General features: G+C 38.1%; 1 protein-coding gene across 1 annotated transcript in view; it reads right to left on the bottom strand.

Annotated features, from left to right (window-relative positions):
- WWC2 (WW and C2 domain containing 2) overlaps positions 1-21,908 on the bottom strand; it is a 202,668-nt gene that overhangs the window by 75,966 nt on the left and 104,794 nt on the right. The window contains exons 3-4 of the mRNA XM_058524943.1: positions 15,602-15,805; positions 14,733-14,809 (exon numbers count right to left, since the gene is read on the bottom strand). Of these exons, the coding sequence (XP_058380926.1) occupies positions 14,733-14,809; positions 15,602-15,805 (281 nt within the window). The remainder of the gene's footprint in view (positions 1-14,732; positions 14,810-15,601; positions 15,806-21,908) is intronic.

Genomic DNA, 21,908 nt, shown 5'->3' with positions numbered 1-21,908 from the left:
TTTTCCATAGTCTCGCCGGGAGCTCCTTACGCAAGCCAACAAAGGGCAACTGTCAACTTGCTCCTTCTGGAAGTCTTTCTCTTCACTGCTGCGTCCACCGCATTGAAAAGCCTCACCACCCTGCCCCATCTCTAAAGTCACCTTTAAAGAAAATGAGAAATCAGCTCCAGAGAGTGAATGGATTAATAGTAATAATATTTTTGACTTGACTAATGAATAGAAGAACACAGAATCTCAGATGCTGTTAGAACCATTTCTGATATCTAATAAATGGATGCTGTCATCAGAAACAAGACAATTGAATGTAACATTTTTTCTAAAAACCCAAACTTTTGTTTAACAATGATAAAAAGGGAATAACAAAAGCCACTGAGAAAAATTATATGAAACATTTATGAAATATACTACCTTGAGATACAAATAATAGAGAAAAATATGGAAGGTCAATGCTAGGCCTCCATAAGTAGTTAAAACAAACCAGTTAGTTGCCACATGACCCAGCAATTCTACTCCTAGGCATATACCCAAGAAATATGAAAACTATGTCCACACAAACACTTGTGCAGGAATGTTCATAGTGGTACTATTCAAAACAGCCTACTACTATAACAAAAGAGAATAAATGAGACAGTGTATGCCTGAGATGATATAATATTATGATGAATTCTACCCCTCCAAAAAAACTAGATCTCATGATCTCTACATCTAATTAGCAATTTATAGGAAATATAGGGGCCGAGAAATTTATTCAAGTACACCATGGGGATATCAGATAGAAAAATCAGACGAGGACCTCTATAAATGACCTGATTTTTTTGAACAGCTACATAGAAAGAAAAGAGGGTGATTAAAATAGACTTCAGAAATGTATCTACCAACGCATTGTATAGACCATACTTGGACCTTGATTCAAACAAACCAACAGAAAAACAAATTACGACACAAATGGGAAACATAAACCTTGACTGGGTATTTGAATAGTACCAAAGAATTTGGAGTTGACTTTTTAAAAAGTGATAATGGTGTATAGCAGTTGTATTTTTGAAAACACTCCTGGGCCGGCCCCGTGGCTTAGCGGTTAAGTGCGTGCGCTCTGCTGCTGGTGGCCCGGGTTCGGATCTGGGGCGCGCACCGACACATCGCTTCTCCGGCCATGCTGAGGCCGCGTCCCACATACGGCAACTAGAAGGATGTGCAGCTGACATACAACTATCTACTGGGGCTTTGGTGGAAAAATAAATAAATAAATAAAATTATAAAAAAAAAAAAAAAAGAAAACATTTAGAAATAGATGCTGAAATATTTATAGATGAAACGATACACTACCTCCAATTGTCATCAAAATAATTCAGTGGATGGGGGAGAGAACAAAAGATAAAATAAAATTATTGAGGCATGTGATGGAAATAGGGAGAAAATTATACCATTTTCTCTACTTGTGTACAGCATCTAATATTTACCATAATAAAGTTGTTTTTTTTTTTAAATGAAGGAACAGAGATTTGTGGGTAAATGCTCCAGACTCCCCATCCTCCACTGGGACAATTATTTTTTTTTTTTTTTTTTTTTTGTGAGGGAGATCAGCCCTGAGCTAACATCCGTGCTAATCCTCCTCCTTTTGCTGAGGAAGACCGGCTCTGAGCTAACATCTATTGCCAATCCTCCTCCTTTTCTTTTTTCCCCCAATGCCACAGTAGATAGTTGTATGTCATAGTTGCACATCCTTCTAGTTGCTGTATGTGGGATGCGGCCTCAGCATGGCTGGAGAAGCGGTGCGTCGGTGCGTGCCAGTAGTGGAGCGTGCGCACTTAACCGCTAAGCCACGGGGCTCCAATAAAGTATTTTTTTAATCTAAAATAAATTGCCCCTAGTTTAACCCAATTTTTTTTGAATTTCCCTATTTCTACTTAGTCATTCGTCCAGATGATAGTCTGCAAAATTTTATCTTGTTTCCCCTCCTCCACTCCCAAATTAGGATTTTGATATTGTGTCCTTATAATATTTATTCTTTCTATTCAAGAAAAATGTATGACTCTTATTTATTAAAACTTTTCTTTTACTATCCCTCAATAACATTTTATAATTCTCTCTAGATAGGACCACTCTGCATTTCTTGATAAAAGTTATTCCTAGGTATGATTTTTGTTTGCTATTGTGAATATGGTTTTTCATTTTTTTTTTTTTTTTTTTTTTGGTGAGGAAGATCAGCCCTGAGCTAACATCCGTGCTAATCCTCCTCTTTTTGCTGAGAAAGACCGGCTCTGAGCTAACACCTATTGCCAATCCTCCTCCTTTTTTTTTCCCCAAAGCCCCAGTACATAGTTGTATGTCATAGTTGCACATCCTTCTAGTTGCTGTACGTGGGACATGGCCTCAGCATGGCCAGAGAAGCGATGCGTCGGTGCGCACCCGGGATCTGAACCTGAGCCGCCAGTAGCGGAGCGCGCGCACTTAACTGCTAAGCCACGGGGCCGGCCCCTTTCACATTATATTTTATAAGTAGCTATGACAGGTATGTAAAAAATATTGTGTAGGGGCCGGCCTGGTGGCGCAAGCGGTTAGGTGCGCGCGCTCCGCTGCGGCGGCCCGGGGTTCGCTGGTTCGGATCCCGGGCGCGCACCGACGCACTGCTTGGTAAGCCATGCTGTGGCGGCGTCCCATATAAAGTGGAGGAAGATGGGCACCCATGTTAGCCCAGGGCCGTCTTCCTCAGCAAAAAAGGAGGAGGATTGGCGGATGTTAGCTCAGGGCTGATCTCCTCACAAAAAAAAAAAAAAATATTGTGTATATGTATAAAATACACATATATTCGATTTACTTTATTGGTTCTAATTATTCATTTAAATCTTTTCCCCAAAATAGAAAATAGTATTTTAGTCATCTTTATTGCTGAATAAACTATTTATAATAAAATTCACCAACTTTAAACATACAATGTGATGAGTTTAGACAAATATACATGATCACGTAACCATCGGGCAATCACCACAATATTTCTTCAGGCCCCTATCCCCACCTGGCCCCTAGCAACCACTGTCCTGCCTTCTGTCAGTTGTGTCTTTTCAGGAATTTCACATAAATGGAAGCATACAATAAGTACTTTCATGACTGGCTTCTTTCACTTATCAGCTGCTTTTGAAATTCATTCATGTTGTAACAGCAGCTTGTTCCTTCTTATTGCATTTTATGGATATACCACAATTTATTTATCCATTTATCCACTGATGAACATTTAGCTTTGGGCTAGTAAGAATAACCCTCCTGTGAATATTTACACTCAAGTCTTTGTGTGGGAATATGCTTTCATTTCTTTTGTATAAATACCTACAAGTGGGATTGCTGAGTAACATTTTAAGTGTATGTTTAACTTTATAAGAAACTGCTAAACTGTTTCCCAAAGGGGTTGTACTATTTTGCATTCCCATAGTAATGGAGGAGAGTTCCATTGCCAATGACTTACCTTTAAGCACTATTTTAACTATATTCTATAAATTTTTATAGAGTATTATTTCCATTTTCATTTATCCATTTCAAAATATTTAAAAATGTTCCTTGTGTGCTTTCTTCTTTCATCAATAAATTATTAAGAAGTAAGCTAATGAATTGCAATTATTTGGCAATTTTTTCAGATATGTATCTATTTTTGATGTCTAGTTTAATCCCATTGTAGTCAGTCCCCTTAAATGTATTGAGACTTCTTTTCATAGTCTAGAGTAAGGCCTCCTTTGTTAATGTTCTGGGTGCTCTTGAAAATAATATGTATTTTGCTGTTTTCAGATGGCATGTTCTACAAATGTTAATTAGATCAGGTTGGTTGGTAGTATTGTTCACATCTTCAACCATGCTGATTTTCTGTCTATGTATTCTGTCAATCACTGAAAGAAGAGTGCTGATATACCCAACTATAACTGTAAATTTGTCTTTCTCCTTTCAGTTCTATTGGCCTTTACTTCAGGTATTTGAAGCTCTGTTATTATGTGCATACACCTTTAGGATTTTTATGTTCTTTGATGGAATGAATCATTTATTAGTATAAAACCCCTAGTATAAAATCCCTAGGAATAGTGTCCTTGTTCTAAAGTTTACTTTGATGTAAATATGGCAACTGCCACTTTCTCTGCATTTGTATTATAATGTTATATATTTTTCATTCCTTTAATTTTCAACCTATCTGGGTCTTTATATTTAAAATAGCTTTGGGGCTGGCCCAGTGGCGCAGGCGGTTAAGTGCGCGCGCTCTGCTGCGGCAGCCCAGGGTTCACCGGTTCAGATCCTGGGCATGCACCAACATACCACTTGTTAAGTCATGCTGTGGTAGCATCCCATATAAAGTAGAGGAAGATGGATGTTAGCCCAGGGCCAGTCTTCCTCAGCAAAAAAGAGGAGGATTGGCATTGGATGTTAGCTCAGGGCTGGTCCTCCTCACAAAATAAATAAATAAATAAATTAAATAAATAAAAAATAAAATAGCTTTGTTGTAGCCATCATAGAGTTGGGTCTTACTTTAACCATTCTGATAATTTCTGCCCTTTAATTGGAGCATTCAGAACATTTACATTTAGTGTAATTATTGATATAGTTGGGTTTAAATCTACTATCTTTATATTTGTTTTCTAATTGTCACATAAGTTCTTTTATCCTTTCTACTTCTATTCCTGCCTCCTTTTAGATTAACTAAATTTTTTTTTATGATTCCATTTTACCTCCACTATTGGTAATACTTCTACATTTTTTTAGTGGCTACTCTAGGGCAGGGATCAGCAAATGATAGCTTGTGGGTCAAACTTACCCTGGGGACTAATTTTTTATGGCTCATGTGCTAAGAATGGTTTTCATGTTTTTTATTATTTTCCCCAAAAAAATGAAGAAAAAGAGAAATCTACGACAGAGACTGTACGTGGCCTGCTATATCAGTTTTCTGTTGTTGCAGAACAAATTCCACAAAATTAGCAGCTTAAAATTACACTCATTTAATAGCTCACTAGGTCTGGCTGGGTTCTCTGCTCAAGGTCATAAAACTGAAATGGAGGCTGAGTTCTCATCTGGAGGCTCTGGGGAAAAATCTACTCTTGACTACACTCTTGCTGTTGGCAGAATTCAGTTCCTGGCTCTAGGGCTGAGACTCAGATTCCTTGGTAGCTATCAGCAGAGGCCACTCTCAGGTCCTTTCTGTGTGAGCCCCTCCATCTTTAACACAGAAATGGCACACTGAATGCTTGTGCTTCGAACATCTGACTTCTCCTCCACAACCAGCCAAGACAGGCTCTGCTTTTAAAGATTCACGTGATCACATTTAGCCCACCAGATGATCTCCCTATGTTAAAGTCGGCTGTGCCATATGAAATAACCCAATCACAAGACTAAAATTCATCATATTCAGCCTAGAGACTGTGTAGGGTGTGTACAACAGGGAAGGTGGGGGAGCGGGGAATCTTGGAGGATATCTTACAATTCTGCTTACCATATCTGCAAAACTGAAAATATATACAATTTGGTCCTTTATAGAAAACGTTTGGCCACCCCTGCTCTAGTGTATAAAATATACAATCTACCTGCAGATGATATTATATCTCTTTATGTATAGTGTAAGGGCCTTATAATTGTATCTTTCCATTTTCCCCTACCCTTTGTGATATACTATATTTTGCTCCTTAATATTATATAAGCCCCACAACATATTTTTATTATTTGTTTAAATAAGCAATTATATTTAAAGAAAATTCAAATTATTAAAAAGTCTTCTATTCACATGCTTATTTACTATCACCTACACTTTTCATTATTTTATATAGACCCAAATTTCCACGTAGTATCATTTTCCCTCTGCCTAAAGAATTCTCTTTAACATTTAATATATCATAGTTCTGCAGCCAATCAATTCTCACAGCATTTGTGCGTCTGAAAAAATTCTTTATTTTGCCTTCATTTAAAATTTTTTGTGGTAAAATATACATATAATAAAATTTACCATTTAACCATTTTTAAATGTACAATTTAGTGGCATTAAGTGCAACCATCATCACTAGGCATCTCCAGAACTATTTCATCATCCCAAACTGAAACTCTGTATTCATTGAACAATAATTCTCCATTCTCCCCTCCCCCGGCCCCAGTAACAACTATTCTACTTTCCATCTCTATGAATTTACCTCTTCTAGGTACCTCTCATAAGTGGAATCATACAATATTTGTCCTTTTATGTTTGGCTTATTTCATTTAGCATAATGTTCTCAAAATTTATACATGTTGTAACATGTACCAGAATTTCATTCCTTTTTAAGGCCGAATAATATTCCATCATATATATGTACCACATTTTATCCATTCATCTGTTGATGGACATATAGGTTGTATAATAACTAATTTTATGTGTCAACTTGGAGGGTGTTCTTGGATGAGATTAACATTTAAATCAGTGAACTCTTAAGTATGTAGCTTTACCTCTATAATGTGGGTGGGCCTCATCAAATCAGTTGAATGCCTGATTAGAACAAAAAGATCAGCTTCCCTAAGTAACAGGGAATTCTCTAGGAGACTGCCTTCAGATTTCATATGCACCACTGGCTCTCCTGGGTCTCTGCCTGCCGGCCTTTGCTCAGGAACTGCACCATCAGCCAGCCCACACCACAGATTTGGACTTGCCAGTCTCCATAATCATGTGAGCCAATTCTTATAATAAATCTCTTTCGACATATATACACATCCTATTGGTTTTGTTTCCTGAGAGAACCCTGTCTAATACAGGTTGTTTCCACCTTTTGGCTATTGTGTATAATGTTGCTGTGGACATCGGTGTATGAGAATCTGTTTGAGTCCCTGTTTTCAATTCTTTTAGGTATATAACTATAAGTGGAATTGCTAAATCACATGGTAATCCTATGTTTAACTTTTTGAGCAACTGCCATACTGTTTTCCATAGTGATTGGACCACTTTACATTCCTACTAGCATTGTACAAGGGTTCCAATTTCTCCACATCCTCACCAATACTTGTTACTTTCTACTTTTTTTGGTAACAGCCTTCTGAATGGGTATCTCACTGTGGTTTTGATTTGAATTTTCCTAATAACTAGCGATGTTTACCATCTTTTCAGATGCTTATCGGTCATTTGCATATCTTCTCTGGAGAAATGTCTATTGCCCATTTTTGAGTTGGTTATTTGTTTCTGCCTTCAGTTTTGAACAATATTTTCACTGGGTATAGAAATCTGGGTTGACATTTTTTTTGTTTAGCACTCTGCAGATATCATTCCATTGTCTTGTACCTTGCATAGCTTCTGATGAGAAGTCTGTTGTAATTATCATCTTTGTTCCACTGTATGTGATATGTCTAATTTCTATGGCTGCTTTTAAGATTTTCTCTTTATCACTTATTTTCAGTAATTTAATTCTGATGTACCTTGGTGTGATCTTCTTTGTTTTCATTCTACTTTGGAATACCTTCCTGTACCTATGGATTTAAAGTTTTAATTTCTTCAAATATTTTTTTGTGATTTCCTCCTCTCTGTTCTTTTTTTTGAGACTCTAATTACACACACATCAGACCATTTAATGTTGTACCACAGGACACTGATGTGCCATTACATTTTTCTCAGGCTTTTTTTCCTCTACGTAATTCATCTTGGACAGTTTCTATTCCTATGTCTTAAAATTCACTGATCTTTTATTTGGCATCCAGATTATTCTCATCTGGTGTATTTTTCATTTCTGATATTGTATTTCTAAACTGTAAAAGTTCCATTTTGATCTTTTTTATATCTTTATTTTCTCTCCTCATCAGGTTTTCCTCTACATTCTTGAGCATATGTATGATATGCTTTTACATGTTTGTCTGCTAATTAAATTATATCTGTTATTTCTTCTTTTTGTTACAGGTCACATCTTCTTGCTTCTTTAAATGCCTAGCAATTTTCAACAGCTTTATTGACGTATAACTGGCATATAATAAAGTGAACATGTTTAAACCTTATACTTTCATAAGTGCTGACATATCATATACCCATGAGACCACCAATACAATCAAGATAAAGAATATATCTATCACTCTCCCAAAGGTTCCTCATGCCCCTTGGTAATTCCTTCCTTCTGCCCCTCCCCACTACTCTCATTCCCAATATGCAGGAAAGTTTTTGACTACATGTTGGACATTGTGAATTTTACATTATTGGTGCTAGATTTCTGTCGTATCCTCTTAAAGAATGCTAGACTTTCTTCTAGCACACAGTTAAATTATTTTAAATAAATTTGATACATTCAAGGTTTGATTTTAATTTTTGTTAGGGCAGGTCCAAAGCAGCCTTTAGTCTTAGACTAATTTGGTCCCACTACTGAGGTTTCTATCTAATACCCCATGTCTTATGAGGTCTCTCTATTCTGGCTGGTGGAAACATAAACTATTCCCAGCCTATGTAAGCTCTGAGAATTGTCTGTCCTACTGCTGTTTTTCCCCAACCTCCTTGTATCTTATACCACGTTTACTCAGTTTTCAAAAATTTGAGGAGATCCCATTAGAAATCTCCAGAGCTTGCTCTTGTTCTCTTTCTCTCTCTCTGTAGCTCCCTCCTGTCCAGTATTCCCCACAAATTCTAGACACTTCCACTTCACTGAACTTTATTCTTTAGTGTCTTCAAGTCAGGCACACCACTGGAATATGTGTGAGCCCTTTTCCCTGCACTGCAGATGGTACGATCTTAGAGCTCACCTCCTCTGTTTCGCTTCAGTTAGGGATTATTTCTCTACTGCCTACTATACAATGTCTGAAAATAATTTTATAGAGTTTGTCCAGTTCTCTAATTGTCTGTTGTTAGAGGACAATTCCTATAGCAGTTAATCCTTCCTGGGCAAAAAAAGAAGTTAATTGGATCTTTTAAAAGATATTCAGATGATTCCAACAGACTGAATTTTATGCAAAATATCACCCTGTTGGACCTGTTTCATCAATCTCTCTCTCTCTCTAAAGGCACAAGATCTAAATTTGGGATCCAACTGACTAATCTCACATCATACAATTCTATTCCTCTCTATCTTGAAGGAACTCTCTCAGATTCTGGATCCTTGATTAAACAGAAGCTGACAGTACTATCTCCCACTCAACTCTAGATATAAATACGCACATGAAAATGCTGAAGACTGCAAAATGTATGTAGTATAATAGCTGTTTTTTCTCTCACTACTTCATTGTTATGGCCTCAGGAGACTGATTCTCTCAAAATTTAAGTGAACACATTAGGTCAATGTATTTATTGTGTATATGTCAACAAAAAATATCAAAATATAAGGAAGTGTTGGTTTGAATGTATTCATTATAATATCTTTATCTCATAGAGTTCTCAATGCTTAATTCCCATAGCCCTTCAAAAATGAGAGAATGAGCTTTGCAGAATTTATAGAACCATTTAAAACCAATCATTTATGAATCATTATTTTCCTGTTCCTATCGGCTTAGACTGTATATTCTCTCATAGGAGATGCTAATTGCATTTAATTTTGCAAAATGCCATGAGCATTATGGATATAAGGGTGTTTATGAATTAAAATGGAGAAGTCTGGAAGTCACAGTCAGAGAGATTGACATGGTAGTTTATCCAGGTGAGGAGAAAGTAAACATCTCCTCCCCAACAACACAGTGTCAATGAAGGACTTCTTTTGAAGTATATATTATTTAGCCTGCAGTATGGTACCCTTCAAAGCTAGAAAAGAAGACCAAAATCATCAGACAGAAAGAGAGAAACAAAACATTATGAAATTAATAAATGTGATTAAGTGCTATAATTTCACTCCACTCAAGGTCTGAATATGCTTTTTGAAAAAAGCACTACTATGCTATGAATTTTAATTACTTCAAGTTACTAGCATGTCATAATAGAGATAACACCAGTTCTTGCATTAAATAGATTCTCTCTCTCTCATTTTCTCTTTCAGTCTTGCTCTCTTTTCTTTAGTGAATGTGAATCAAGTCATATCATTTTTATTTCACTCAAAATTCACAAAGACTGTTGTACTATTTTCTAATCCAACACCAGCTACAACACAAATTCATTTCCAAACATCCTAAAAGAAGAATAACCGTATCTAATGCACAGTATGGTGTTGCAAATCAATATCACTTTATCTCCTTCAATACCCTGAAATCAGCTAAGTCACAGCTGAAAGAACTTGGGACATAAGCTAAGTTTTAAATGCAGTGCAAGAATAAAGATATCTCTCATGTCTAGTCAAGAGATAACCCTTATTTGTAGCAATTCACATTCTCAAAAGGCATGTTTCTTTCCATTTAAAGCATGTTGTTATGATTTTTGCATATTAGATCACTGGTTAAAGTGCCATAATTTGATGTGCACACAAGTTAAACTCTATTCATAATTACAAACTAAACCTTAAATTCAACTGCCATTCTTTTAAATCTATGCCCAAGATTACAAATAGGTGAGACTGTGGATGACTTTTCTAAGTCCATCACCATTGCTAAAAATAATTCAAAGTGAATTCATATTAACAATGTGTGAGTAAATATTTTTTTTTTTTTTAAAGATTTTATTTATTTATTTATTCCCCCCAAAGCGCCAGTAGATAGTTGTGTGTCATAGCTGTACATCCTTCTAGTTGCTGTATGTGGGATGCGGCCTCAGCATGGCCAGAGAAGCAGCGCGTTGGTGCGAGCCCGGGATCCGAACCCGGGTCGCCAGCAGTGGAGCGCACTCACTTAACCACTAAGCCACGGGGCCGGCCCAACAATGTGTGAGTAAATATTTTTGAGAACAAAAGATAGCACACAGTTATCATTAGCAGTGCCCACTAACCAGTCATGTGTTTGGAGTGAAATATAAATAATTTAACCAAAGGGGCCTTTGTTTTCTTTTTTACAAAATTAAAAGTTGTCTCAGAGCATATGCTATAGTGCTCAATAAATTTCTCAAATGCATTTGTATTTCTAAAGATTTTCTTTTACACTTCCAACATTTTATTTCAGTATAACAAACAATAGTAAAAACTTAATCAAAATTCACCAAAAATTTTCTCCACCAAATTTTCACCAAATCTCACCTATTTGTAATTTGAGGTACAAATTTTTTAAAATATCAAGTGAGTTTAAGGTTTAGTTTGTATGAGATATTCCATTCTCTACCCCAAGAAGGCTATGGTCTAAGTATCTATTATGAATAAATGAAGTAATAAATTTTGCAGTAAAAATTTTTACATTCCTCTTCCTAAAAAATAGATTTTCTCAAGCAATTAAACATCATGTCTAAAAGTTATCAGAGTATGTTAATAAAAGAGCATTAATTTATTCATTTCACCATTTCAACAACTAGAAATAAGATGCCAGGAAATACTATTATCCCATTTGACCAAGGAGGAAACTGAAGCCCAATGATCACCAATACCCATGACCACAACACAAAATAATATAAAACAGATGTTTTAGACGGATGTTCCTAAATACCTGGTTCCCAAATACTTGAGCCACTCGCTCTAATTCAGTAAAACAAATGAAGCACGTCTGCTAATATTGTTGCATCAAAATAATGAAGTATGAAACTAGTGTTTGGTTATACCTGAAAAATTGTTAGTGAGACCAAAAATGCAGGCAGGTACTCCAAGACACCAAAGCAATGAAGAGTTAGTTGATTCATGAGTCACTATTTCTGTGGCATTAATCTGTGAAAGGGACTAGTAAACATAAGAATTTCTACAGGGTAGGCAAGGCAAGAAAAGCCAGGTTATCAAAACCCATCAGACTCTGTCAAGTTACACATCCATTTCTGAACGGCTGGGGCACTCTGAAAGGGTACCTGGCCAAAATGTGCGCAAATAGCAGACAGACCACACCATCGGCTCCACAGTGTTTAAACATGACACAGCTCAAAACATCACAATAGCAACACAGGCCACAACAGCTAATTTGCTAGGGGGGCATTTCTATAAAAAGGCATTTACACTGACAGGAAATATTAAACAAGCACCTATTCACTAATGAAAGAGAAGAAGAGAGTGTCCCTTCTGATGTTTCATTCCAGTTATATATGAATGTCTTAAATCCTCTCTTTCAGAGAAGCTCCTTCTTAAGGAGGGCACTCCTGTCTGACTCATCTTTGTGGTCTCACAGTGATGGAATATACATACGAAATACAGGCTTCTGATACTAAGGGCACATTCAACCTGGCATCAAATAAGTTTTATGTAAGGGATTCTGCTGCATTGGGAGACAGGTCTGGGGAATGTGACCACTTGGGATCTCCCTGATCGAGATGGGGCTCCATTTCCTCCTAAACGGTTATTTGTATGAGACATCCTATATGTTTTTGTTTTCAAATCCCTCCCTTAGTTTGCATCTTTCCTAAAAGGGGATTTAAATGGACAGACTCTAATAGCCTATTGTGGTTATTCCATTCACAATGTGTCTTACCAAGATAAGAACTGTGAAAAATGGTTAAAATTTCAAAGGGCAGTAATAATAAGTAATAACTTCCTGAGAAGTGCACAGCTCAAGTAAGAGCTGAAGTTTATTAAGAGTAAGTTTTGACAAAATACCTTCATTTCCCTTTTTTTAGATAAGGTATCTAGTCTAGTAGATCACAGAAATGTATAGACAGTACGGAGTTCAGCAACAAGGTGTTTGGCAAATCATCACATGATATTCTTGAGAAATGTACAGAGAAATGTGGGTGGATTGACAGAGTAAAGGGTCTATGATACACTGGAGGGATGTTTATGGCAGAATGACACAGAACACTCCTATCAATGACTTCATCAGTTAAACCCAGAAATCCAAACTGAAGAGAGGTTTGGCTTTCAGAAAGTATGGACACATTTTTTTCATACTCCTCTTCCGAGAAGAAATAGAAAAGTCATGAGGAAAAACAAAACAAAACACCTATTTGAAGACACTGGAGAACAACCAAGGCAGCAAGAACTTGTGTTAAAGATCTAAAAGATAAGGGAAGCCCATAGTCTTGATCCAAACTTGGCACTGTTTTTCCTTTCGAGACATTTGCGTATGCAAAAGTGAAACTGAAAAGTCGGAAGAATGCAGTGACTGTGAGCTTGAGACACAGAGAACTCCTGGCAGTCCCACAGAGCTGAGAGGCTCAAGGGAGAGATCTGGAGTTCAGCCTCAACCAACCATAAGAGGCCTTCATAAAACATCCCAGGAGTTCAACTGGGGTCTTGAAGAGCTTCACCCTACGAGAAAGGGTAAACTGGAAATAAAGACAAGACCATCTAAAACCTCAAATGACCTCTAGGATATTTCATACATAATATATGGCTCCTAATAAAAAGTAAGCAACTGTAAGAAGTCAAATATCGACCAAAAATCAAGAGGAAAAAAAAGACCAGACCGAAGAATCCAACATTTAGGAAATCTAGACACTGTACTAATCAAGACATGGAATTTAAAAATAACTGTAATTATTTTGTTCAAAAAATTATATATCAATGTGCAGAATTGGGGAAAGTAACTAGAAACAATAAGAAATAATCAAATAGAAACTTTAGAATGGAAAAATACACAATGGACTTAAGCTGAAGTAAATAATAAAAGATAAGAAAATCTCCAGCTGTTTAAAAATTAAGCAATACACTCATGTGGGAAATCAGAAAGAAGATAAAATATTTTGAACTGATTAATAATAAAAATACAAAATTCAAAACCTGTGGGATACAGGCAAAAGCCATGTGCAGAGAGTAACTGAGGGCTTTAAGGGCAGATATTAGAATGTAAGAAGGCCTGAAACTGTCAGTATCCGCTGAAGCTGGAGCTATGTATATTTTTTGACACGGCAATTCCACTCCTAGTTGCATAAACCAACAAAAATGTGTGCATATGTGCACCAAAAGACATGCATAATAGACATGGACATTAAGGCATAATTTTTAATTACCAGAAATTGGAATAAACTCTAATGTACATCAATAGTAGAAGAGATAAAGAATTTATGGTATGTACACAAAAGTGGAATGCCTTAAAGCAATAGAAGTAAATGTGGACATATCTTGAAATGTTCTTGAACAACAGAAGCCATCAAATAATACATATGATAACATTCCATTTTTCAAAGCTCAAAGCAGGCAAAAAATTAACCTACAGTGTCGACGAGGCTAGTGTTACCTTTAGGGAGAAGGGCAATGATGAAGAGGGGATCCAATGGGGGCTTCTGGGGCCATGGTAATAATCTCTTGCATGACCTAGATATGGGCTGCATGAGTTTGTTTACTTGGTGAGCAGTCTTGACGACTCCAAAAATCAACAATAAATAAGTTCTGACCTTAACAGCAGTTTCGTCAAAAAGATTTAGGGTAAAGATCAGGAAACAATCCATGAGGAAGTGTGAGGAACTAGTAAAGCTTGACCTAGGAAAGGGATGACTTGGTGACGCAGATTGTGGGCATCTTTAAATATTGGGTTGTCTGATGAAAGAGCCACTAGGCTCAATTCTGGAAGATGTATTTCAGCACGATAAGGGAAAGGATGTTATTGAGACTCAAATGTTCATTCAATATACTAACTGCAAATAATAAAACTGCCCAGAAATGCAACATACTCTGTCTTAATAACGAGGAAAATCTCAATTGTTGGAGATGTTCTAACAGAAATAGAAAGACCTCTCATCAGCGGTCAGTGGAGGAGGCTCCCACCTTGAATGGAGATGGCAGATGACCACTCAAGTCCCTTCCACCACCTTCGTAACCTATGCATACGTTCAACATAGAACCAGAATAAGAAAATCTTACCCTTAATCGCGTAGTGGAGATCTCAGCTTTTAAAATATCGGGATCATATTTAGTACTGGATGAAGATCCTGAGAATACTTTTCAAAGAGAAAAAAAGAAAAAAAAAGTTAACTTCTACAAGTCGCACAACTAGTTCTCAGCTGAGAACTACAAACTCTAAAAACAACAAGGTTACATGCTTCTGTGGATATTCACTTTATAATTCCTTTATTGTCATGCATCAGACACCAAAACATAAAAAGTAATCTTCAACCTTTTTAATTTTTTTTAATAAGAAACGAAAAAGGAATGTCATAAAGGTGCTGGTGCTTAATCTTCTTCGGAATTTTATACCTACAGAGGACCTTATTGCAGATACAGTTTATCAGAGCTTCGCAGGATCCAGAAACTTATAATTTAACTTCCAAGTACATCACAGCTGCTTCTTTAAACAAGGCCAGCTCCAGATTATAAATTTTTGAGATGAGAGAGAGGTTGGTGGTCAAGAGAAACTTCCTTCTAGCTAATAGTTGCAGTTCCTCCGCACTAAAATTACTGTATGAGAATAGCAAAAAGGGCCAAATTATCTGCCTTGATCTGAAAAGGTAAAAATTAACTCATGAATAAATAAAAGGTAATCAGGCAGAGGGAGGAGCAAAAACAGAAGGGATACATCATCCCCAAATGAGGAGCCTTTTATCTGGAATGGGGTCGAAGGGTTTTACGGAGAAATCTGCACTATGTCCTCACCCTCCCTCAAGGCTTTGAGGGACTCTTTCTGCCTAGGAAGGAAGAGGACTAGAAATGAAACTCCACAGAAACCCAAGTGGCCTTCTGTTATCTAAAATTTGCTCCCCATTTCTCAGGTCTGAAGAGCCACAGGTACTTACAGCTTGTGCGGGAACTTGACTTTTCCTTATAGGCATCATTTAACCGTACATATTCGTCTAGGGCCAAAGCCAGTCGTTGCTCCTTCACGTGGTACAGCTCCTTCTGTGTCCTGAGGGCATCCTGAGCCACCGAGAGATAGTCCTTGAGCATCTTCTCCTGTTCCCCCCTCCATTGCTTCCTTGGATCTTCAATCTGTGTGGTTTCTGAAAATATATTAGGTGGGTTATTTTTTAGAATTGAATTATGTTTTTTTGGATTATTTAAGCTTTAAAAAAAGTAGCTAGCTTTAATTCTTATATCCTCTAAGTAGTTTATTAGTACTTGTGAAGTGACTTCTCCAGAAATTTGATACAGTTTTTGTTTTATTTTACCAGTCCCTCCCCACCCCCACTCCCTTTCAGGTGTCAACAATTTTTTCTCACTAAGAATCCATCACACACAATGTTGCCCAAGTGAGCTTCCACAGCTGTGATCAGGCCACTCCTTTCAAGGACTCTCTGGCTGCCCAGTACCTACAGAATAAAAGCCAAGCTATTTACACCAGCATTCAAGGCGCGGTATGACTGGAACCCAATCTACTTCGCAGGGCATGTGCTTCCGTTCACCGCCTACAGGACTCCTGCCATGTTGCCCGCTACATCAGTGCTCCTCAACGTCTGGTGTGCAGACTGTGACCTGTTATGTGTCCATGACAATAAGTACAGAAATCAAGAGTAAACACTCTGAAATGTTTATCGCAATTTTGTACAGTTATTGTTGTATATCTGTTGACTCTGACAACACTGGGGCTCGCATTTTGCATTTCTTTTTTTCCCCTTTTTCTAATAATTCACTTTTATTGTATTTTGCAAAAATAATCAGTCAGTTCATAGTGGATCAGAAATTTACAAACAAACTCTGGTCCTGGTTTGAGGAGAATACTCTGTGGCACAGTTCTTGGTTCTGCGCTTCTGCACACTAGTCACGTAGAGAGCTCTCAAAAAATCCCAGACCAGTTAGAGCTTCTGCGAGTGGAACCCAGGCAACGGCAGGTTTAAAAGCTTCTCAGGTGGGGCTGGCCTGGCGGCGTAGCAGTTAAGTTTGTGCGCTCGCTTCAGTGGCCCAGGGTTCGCAGGTTCAGATCCTGGGCGCAAACCTATGCACCGCTTATCAAGCCATGCTGTGGCGGCGTCCCACATATAAAGTAGAGGAAGATGGGCATGGACGTTAGCCCAGGGCCAATCTTCCTCAGCAAAAAGAGGAGGATTGGCAATGGAGGTTAGCTCAGGGTTAATCTTCCTCACCAAACAAAAAAAAAAAAAAAGAGGCTCCTCAGCTGATTCCAGGGAGCAGCCGAGACTGAGCACCACGCTCTGCAAATGCTCAAAAGGCTCACATGCTGCCTTCTCCCTGAAGTTACCCAAACTACCCAATCCCAAACCTGCTCAAACTTGCCTACCCTGCCTCGCCCGTTCCTCCCCAAAGACACTACAATAAGGGCTCTGGCCCAAGCTTTCTCCTTCGCCCCTTCTGCTTCCCCATGTGGCCCTGCACAGTGTGGTGCTCCCCCTTCCCTTGGGAACTGTAAGTAATACAACTTCTGTCAACGGCATTGACCTGTCTGTGTCATCACTCAGCTACCTCTATAAATTAATCCAAGGTACAATCAAAACAGGTACATCACGTGGGCTGGCCACTGTTCCTGACAAGTCAGGACAGGAAAATTAACTTATCAATTTGCTGGAATGTCCAGTGGCACATACTGTCTTCAAAATGTGCGGTATGTGAATCTCAATACCTGGGCTGCAGTAAGTCAAAACCCAGAGCATGATACGAAGCGATCTGATGTGCACCTCAAGAGTCTCTAGAGGCCAGGCTGGTTCTGGAAATGTTTAACCTGGTCTCTAGGGATATGGAATACACTAAACTAAAGCAGTTCAGGCTGTAAAGTCTGGGTCCCCTTAGGGCCAAGAGAGGGGCCGGGTGGTTAACAAAATGGCCTGGGTCAGCCAGACACACTGCAACCACTGCCTCAGACCTAGAGCCTTCGCTTCACACTCACTGGTTAATGAACGTTGAGCTTTCTCTCAAGAAGCATTTTGAACACTAATTTTTAAAGATGTAAATATTTCAATATGCAAAAGAGGCATATCTCATGTCATTGTGGGAAAATATATGAGTCAATGTCTAAAGAGGAGATGTAGAAGGGAACAGTCCTGGATGGACAGCCCCTCCAGCCAAGAATCTTCAAGGACATCATCACTGTGGGGCAGCCGAGCCATCTGGGGAATATGGAGAATGGGCAGAGGTCAGTCGATAAGAGCCTAAACTTCTCAATTTTAAATATTCACTATAACTCAGGTCTCTGGCTATCCAAACATACAATATATATATTCATTTCCAATATTTACATACACGAATGCAACCTGACTCAAAGTACAGAAATCACCCTCTAACAAATAGAAATTTGAAATAGAAAACAAAAGTTTTCATAACTGTGGATGACCTGCAATAATCCTCACCTCCTAGGACCCATGCCCCTTGAATATGGACAAGACCTAGTGACTTGCTTCTCATGAACCCACAGAGACTAAGTGATGTGATATCACTTGAGACTAGGTGACAAAAGGCTGTGAATGCCATCTTGCTCTCGCTCTCTCTCCCCGGCTCTTCTTGGCTGTCGTGCTCTAATGAAGCAAACTGCCATGTTGTAAGCCGTCCTATGGAGAGCCTATGGAGGCAAGCAATGAGGGGGCCGCTGGCCAGCAGCCAACAAGGAAGGAAATCCTGCCAACAAGCACACGAGGGAACTTGGAAGCAGATCCTTGTCCAGTCATGCCTGGAGACGACGCAGCCTGCCTAACGTCTTCAGGACAGCCTGTGAGACCTTGAGCCAGAGGACCCAGCTACGCTTTGCTTGGATTCATGACCCACAGAAACCATGAGATAATAAACGTATTTTAAGCCACTAAGTTTTGGAGTACTTCGTTATAGTGAAATATATAACTAATAAACTAACAAAATACAGAGATAATACAAATTGAAAATGTGTAGGAAAACTTGAAATGTTTATAGGTCACAATAGTTATAGTAAGATGTACTCCCAGTTTTCTCTCAATATCGTTAGAGGTTTTATCTAATCATATCTCCTTACATACTGGGGAACTGGCATACTTTCATAAAACACTTGTCAACAGCTGAATTGCCACAAAACACTGAAAGTAACACTGACTGACACTTAAATGAATAAAGTACAATAATAACAATAATAATAAACTATCAGCATCTGTTTTGGCTAGATCAGCAGAAACATTCCAGCAGACTAGTTTAAACACCGTTCACTACCAGAGCTTCCACAGGAAACATTTACATTTCTGAAATACTGCACAATTCAAATATGAACTACAAAAGAGGGTTCCCAAAGGCCCCTTACAAGAAGCCTTCAGAAAGCAGGACTGTGCTTCATCTCCATCAGTTATATTTGCTGAATAGATTTGTGACGGATATTTATTCAATGTAAATACTCAAAAAAAGTACATTATACAAACATGGTATTTTTTTATTAAGACCTGGTAACCTTGGGAGATCACTGTATTATAACGCAATGTAATTTGCATGTTGTCTACTATATGAAAGAAGTAATATATTACACACCGTTAAAACATCACGTACCTCAAGGGAATTCACATTCCATCAGTTTTATAGATGTGGAAATTTATAGATAGAGAACACATTGCGACTTACAAGAGCTTACCGCAGAAGATAGACTCTTCAAAGGAATATTATTTCTGTCTATCACGCGTATTTTTATTCTTCGGCTGTGCTCAGGAAGAATGAATGAAATGGATATGAATAACTTTCCTTATCTTCCTTTTTAGAAACTACCTGCTATGTTTATTTATTATCTGTTTGTTACTTCTACAGACAACTATTGACCATCTAATACGTGCAACAGGAGAAACAAGACGTTCAGGCGTGATCCCTCCTTCCAAGGAACTTACAAAATAGAGAAGAAACTGTGACACGTGAATTTAAAAGAAACAACAACTATCTTTGTACGGCAGAAAGTGATAAAAGCTTTGAGAGGAGAACGGTTAAGTGCCACAGCAGTTTAGAGACACAGGGGTTTCCCCTGGCTGAAAAAGTAAGGTCTCATAGGACAGGCAGTGATCACCCTTCAGGACCTAGCCCCGTTGACTTTCCAGCCGTCTTACCCCACCCCCACTCACACCAGCCTTCACTGCACTGAATTTCTCCAGACTTTTGGCTTTACTTGTGGTCCTTCCAGGAAGCTTCTCCCTCTCCCAACCCCCAAACGCTCCCCCTCCCCTTGTTCCCCAGGCCTGGGTAACTCAGTCATTCTTTAGGTATCAGCTTAAAGCACCTTCCCTAAGGAGCCACAGCTATACTCTCCTGGCGCGACGGTGGGTCTTTCCACATTGTACGACACTTTCTATTTCCTTTCCCAGTACTTGAGCAGGGACTAACCTCTGGTTCTTGAACATCAGATTAACAACTACAAAACTCATTTTGTAAGCAATGGTGGCCACAGAAAGTTTCTAACCAAGGGCATGAAAGGACCTTAGCTGTATTTGAGGAGGATCATCTGCCAGAAATGTGACATTCTACTACAAAAGAGTTGATATGACTGTGCAGAAGATTTTTTTGATGGAAGATGATACATTAAGTGAAAAAAGCAGTTTATAAAACCATATGTATGATATAATCCCACTAGAGGTATAAAATATATCTAAAACTGAGTGTGTGTATTAATAAGAAAAAGTCCCAAAGGATACACACTAAAAGGCATAGAATACTTAGTTATCTCTGGGTTGTGTGAATACGGATAATTTTTTATTTGTATTGAGGTCATAATAGTTTATAACATTGTGAAACTTCAATGGTACATTATTGTGACAAGTCACCATATAAATGTGCCCCTTCAACCCTTGTGACCAACCCCCAATCCCCTTACCCCTGGTAACCATCAAATTGTTCTCTCTGTGTGTGTGTTAGTTTATCTTCCACATATGAGTGAAATCATACGGTGTTTGTCTTTCTCTGTCTGGCTTATTTCACTTAACATAATACCCTCCAGGTCCATCCATGTTGTTGCAAATGGGACGATATTGCCTTTTTTTATGGCTGAGTAGTACTCCATTGTATATATATACCACATCTTCTTTATCCATTCATCAGTTGATGGGCACTTGGGTTACTTCCATTTCTTTTTTTTTTTTTTTAATTTTTTATTTCAGTAACACTGGTTTATAACAACATTGTATAAATTTCAGGTGTACATCATTATACTTCTATTTCTGCATAGATTACACCATGTTCACCACCCAAATACTAATTACAACCTTCACCACACACATATGCCGAATTATCCCTTTCACCCTCCTCCCTCCCCACATCCCCTCTGGTAACCACCAATCCAATCTCTGTCTCTATGTGTTTCTTTATTGTTGTTATTATCTACTACTTAATGAAGGAAATCATATGGTATTTGACCTTCTCCCTCTGACTTATTTCACTTTGCATAATACCCTCAATGTCCATCCATGTTGTCACAAATGGCTGGATTTCATCATTTCTTATGGCTGAGTAGTATTCCATTGTGTATATATACCACATCTTCTTTACCCATTCGTCCCTTGATGGGCACTTAGGTTGCTTCCAAGTCTTAGCTATTGTGAATAACGCTGCAATGAACACAGGGGTGCATGTATCTTTACGCATTGGTGTTTTCAAGTTCTTTGGATAAATACCCAGCAGTGGAATAGCTGGATCATATGGTAGTTCTATCCTTGCTTTTTTGAGGAATCTCCATACTGTTTTCCATAGTGGCTGCACCAGTTTGCACTCCCACCAGCAGTGTATGAGAGTTCCCTTCTCTCCACATCCTCTCCAACACATGTTGTTTCCTGTCTTGTTAATTATAGCCATTCTGACGGGTGTGAGGTGATATCTCATTGTAGTTTTGATTTGCATTTCCCTGATAGTTAATGATTTTGAACATCTTTTCATGTGTCTGTTGGCCATCTGTATATCTTCCTTGGAAAAATGTCTGTTCATATCCTCTGCCCATTTTTTGATCAGGTTGTTTTGCTTTTTTGTTGTTCAGTTGTGTGAGTTCTTTATATATTATGAAGATTAACCCCTTGTCAGATGTATGATTTACAAATATTTTCTCCCAGCGGGTAGGTTGTCTTTTCATTTTGATCCTGGTTTCCTTTGCTTTGCACAAGCTCTTTAGTCTGATGTAGTCCCACTTGTTTATTTTTTCTTTTGTTTCCCTTGTCCGAGTAGACATGTAATTTGAAA

Source organism: Diceros bicornis, chromosome 29 (genome assembly GCF_020826845.1).
Source record: "Diceros bicornis minor isolate mBicDic1 chromosome 29, mDicBic1.mat.cur, whole genome shotgun sequence".
Taxonomy (NCBI): Eukaryota; Metazoa; Chordata; class Mammalia; order Perissodactyla; family Rhinocerotidae; genus Diceros; species Diceros bicornis.
Note: the sequence above shows the minus strand (reverse complement) of the source record. Positions and strands in the feature narration are given on the sequence as shown.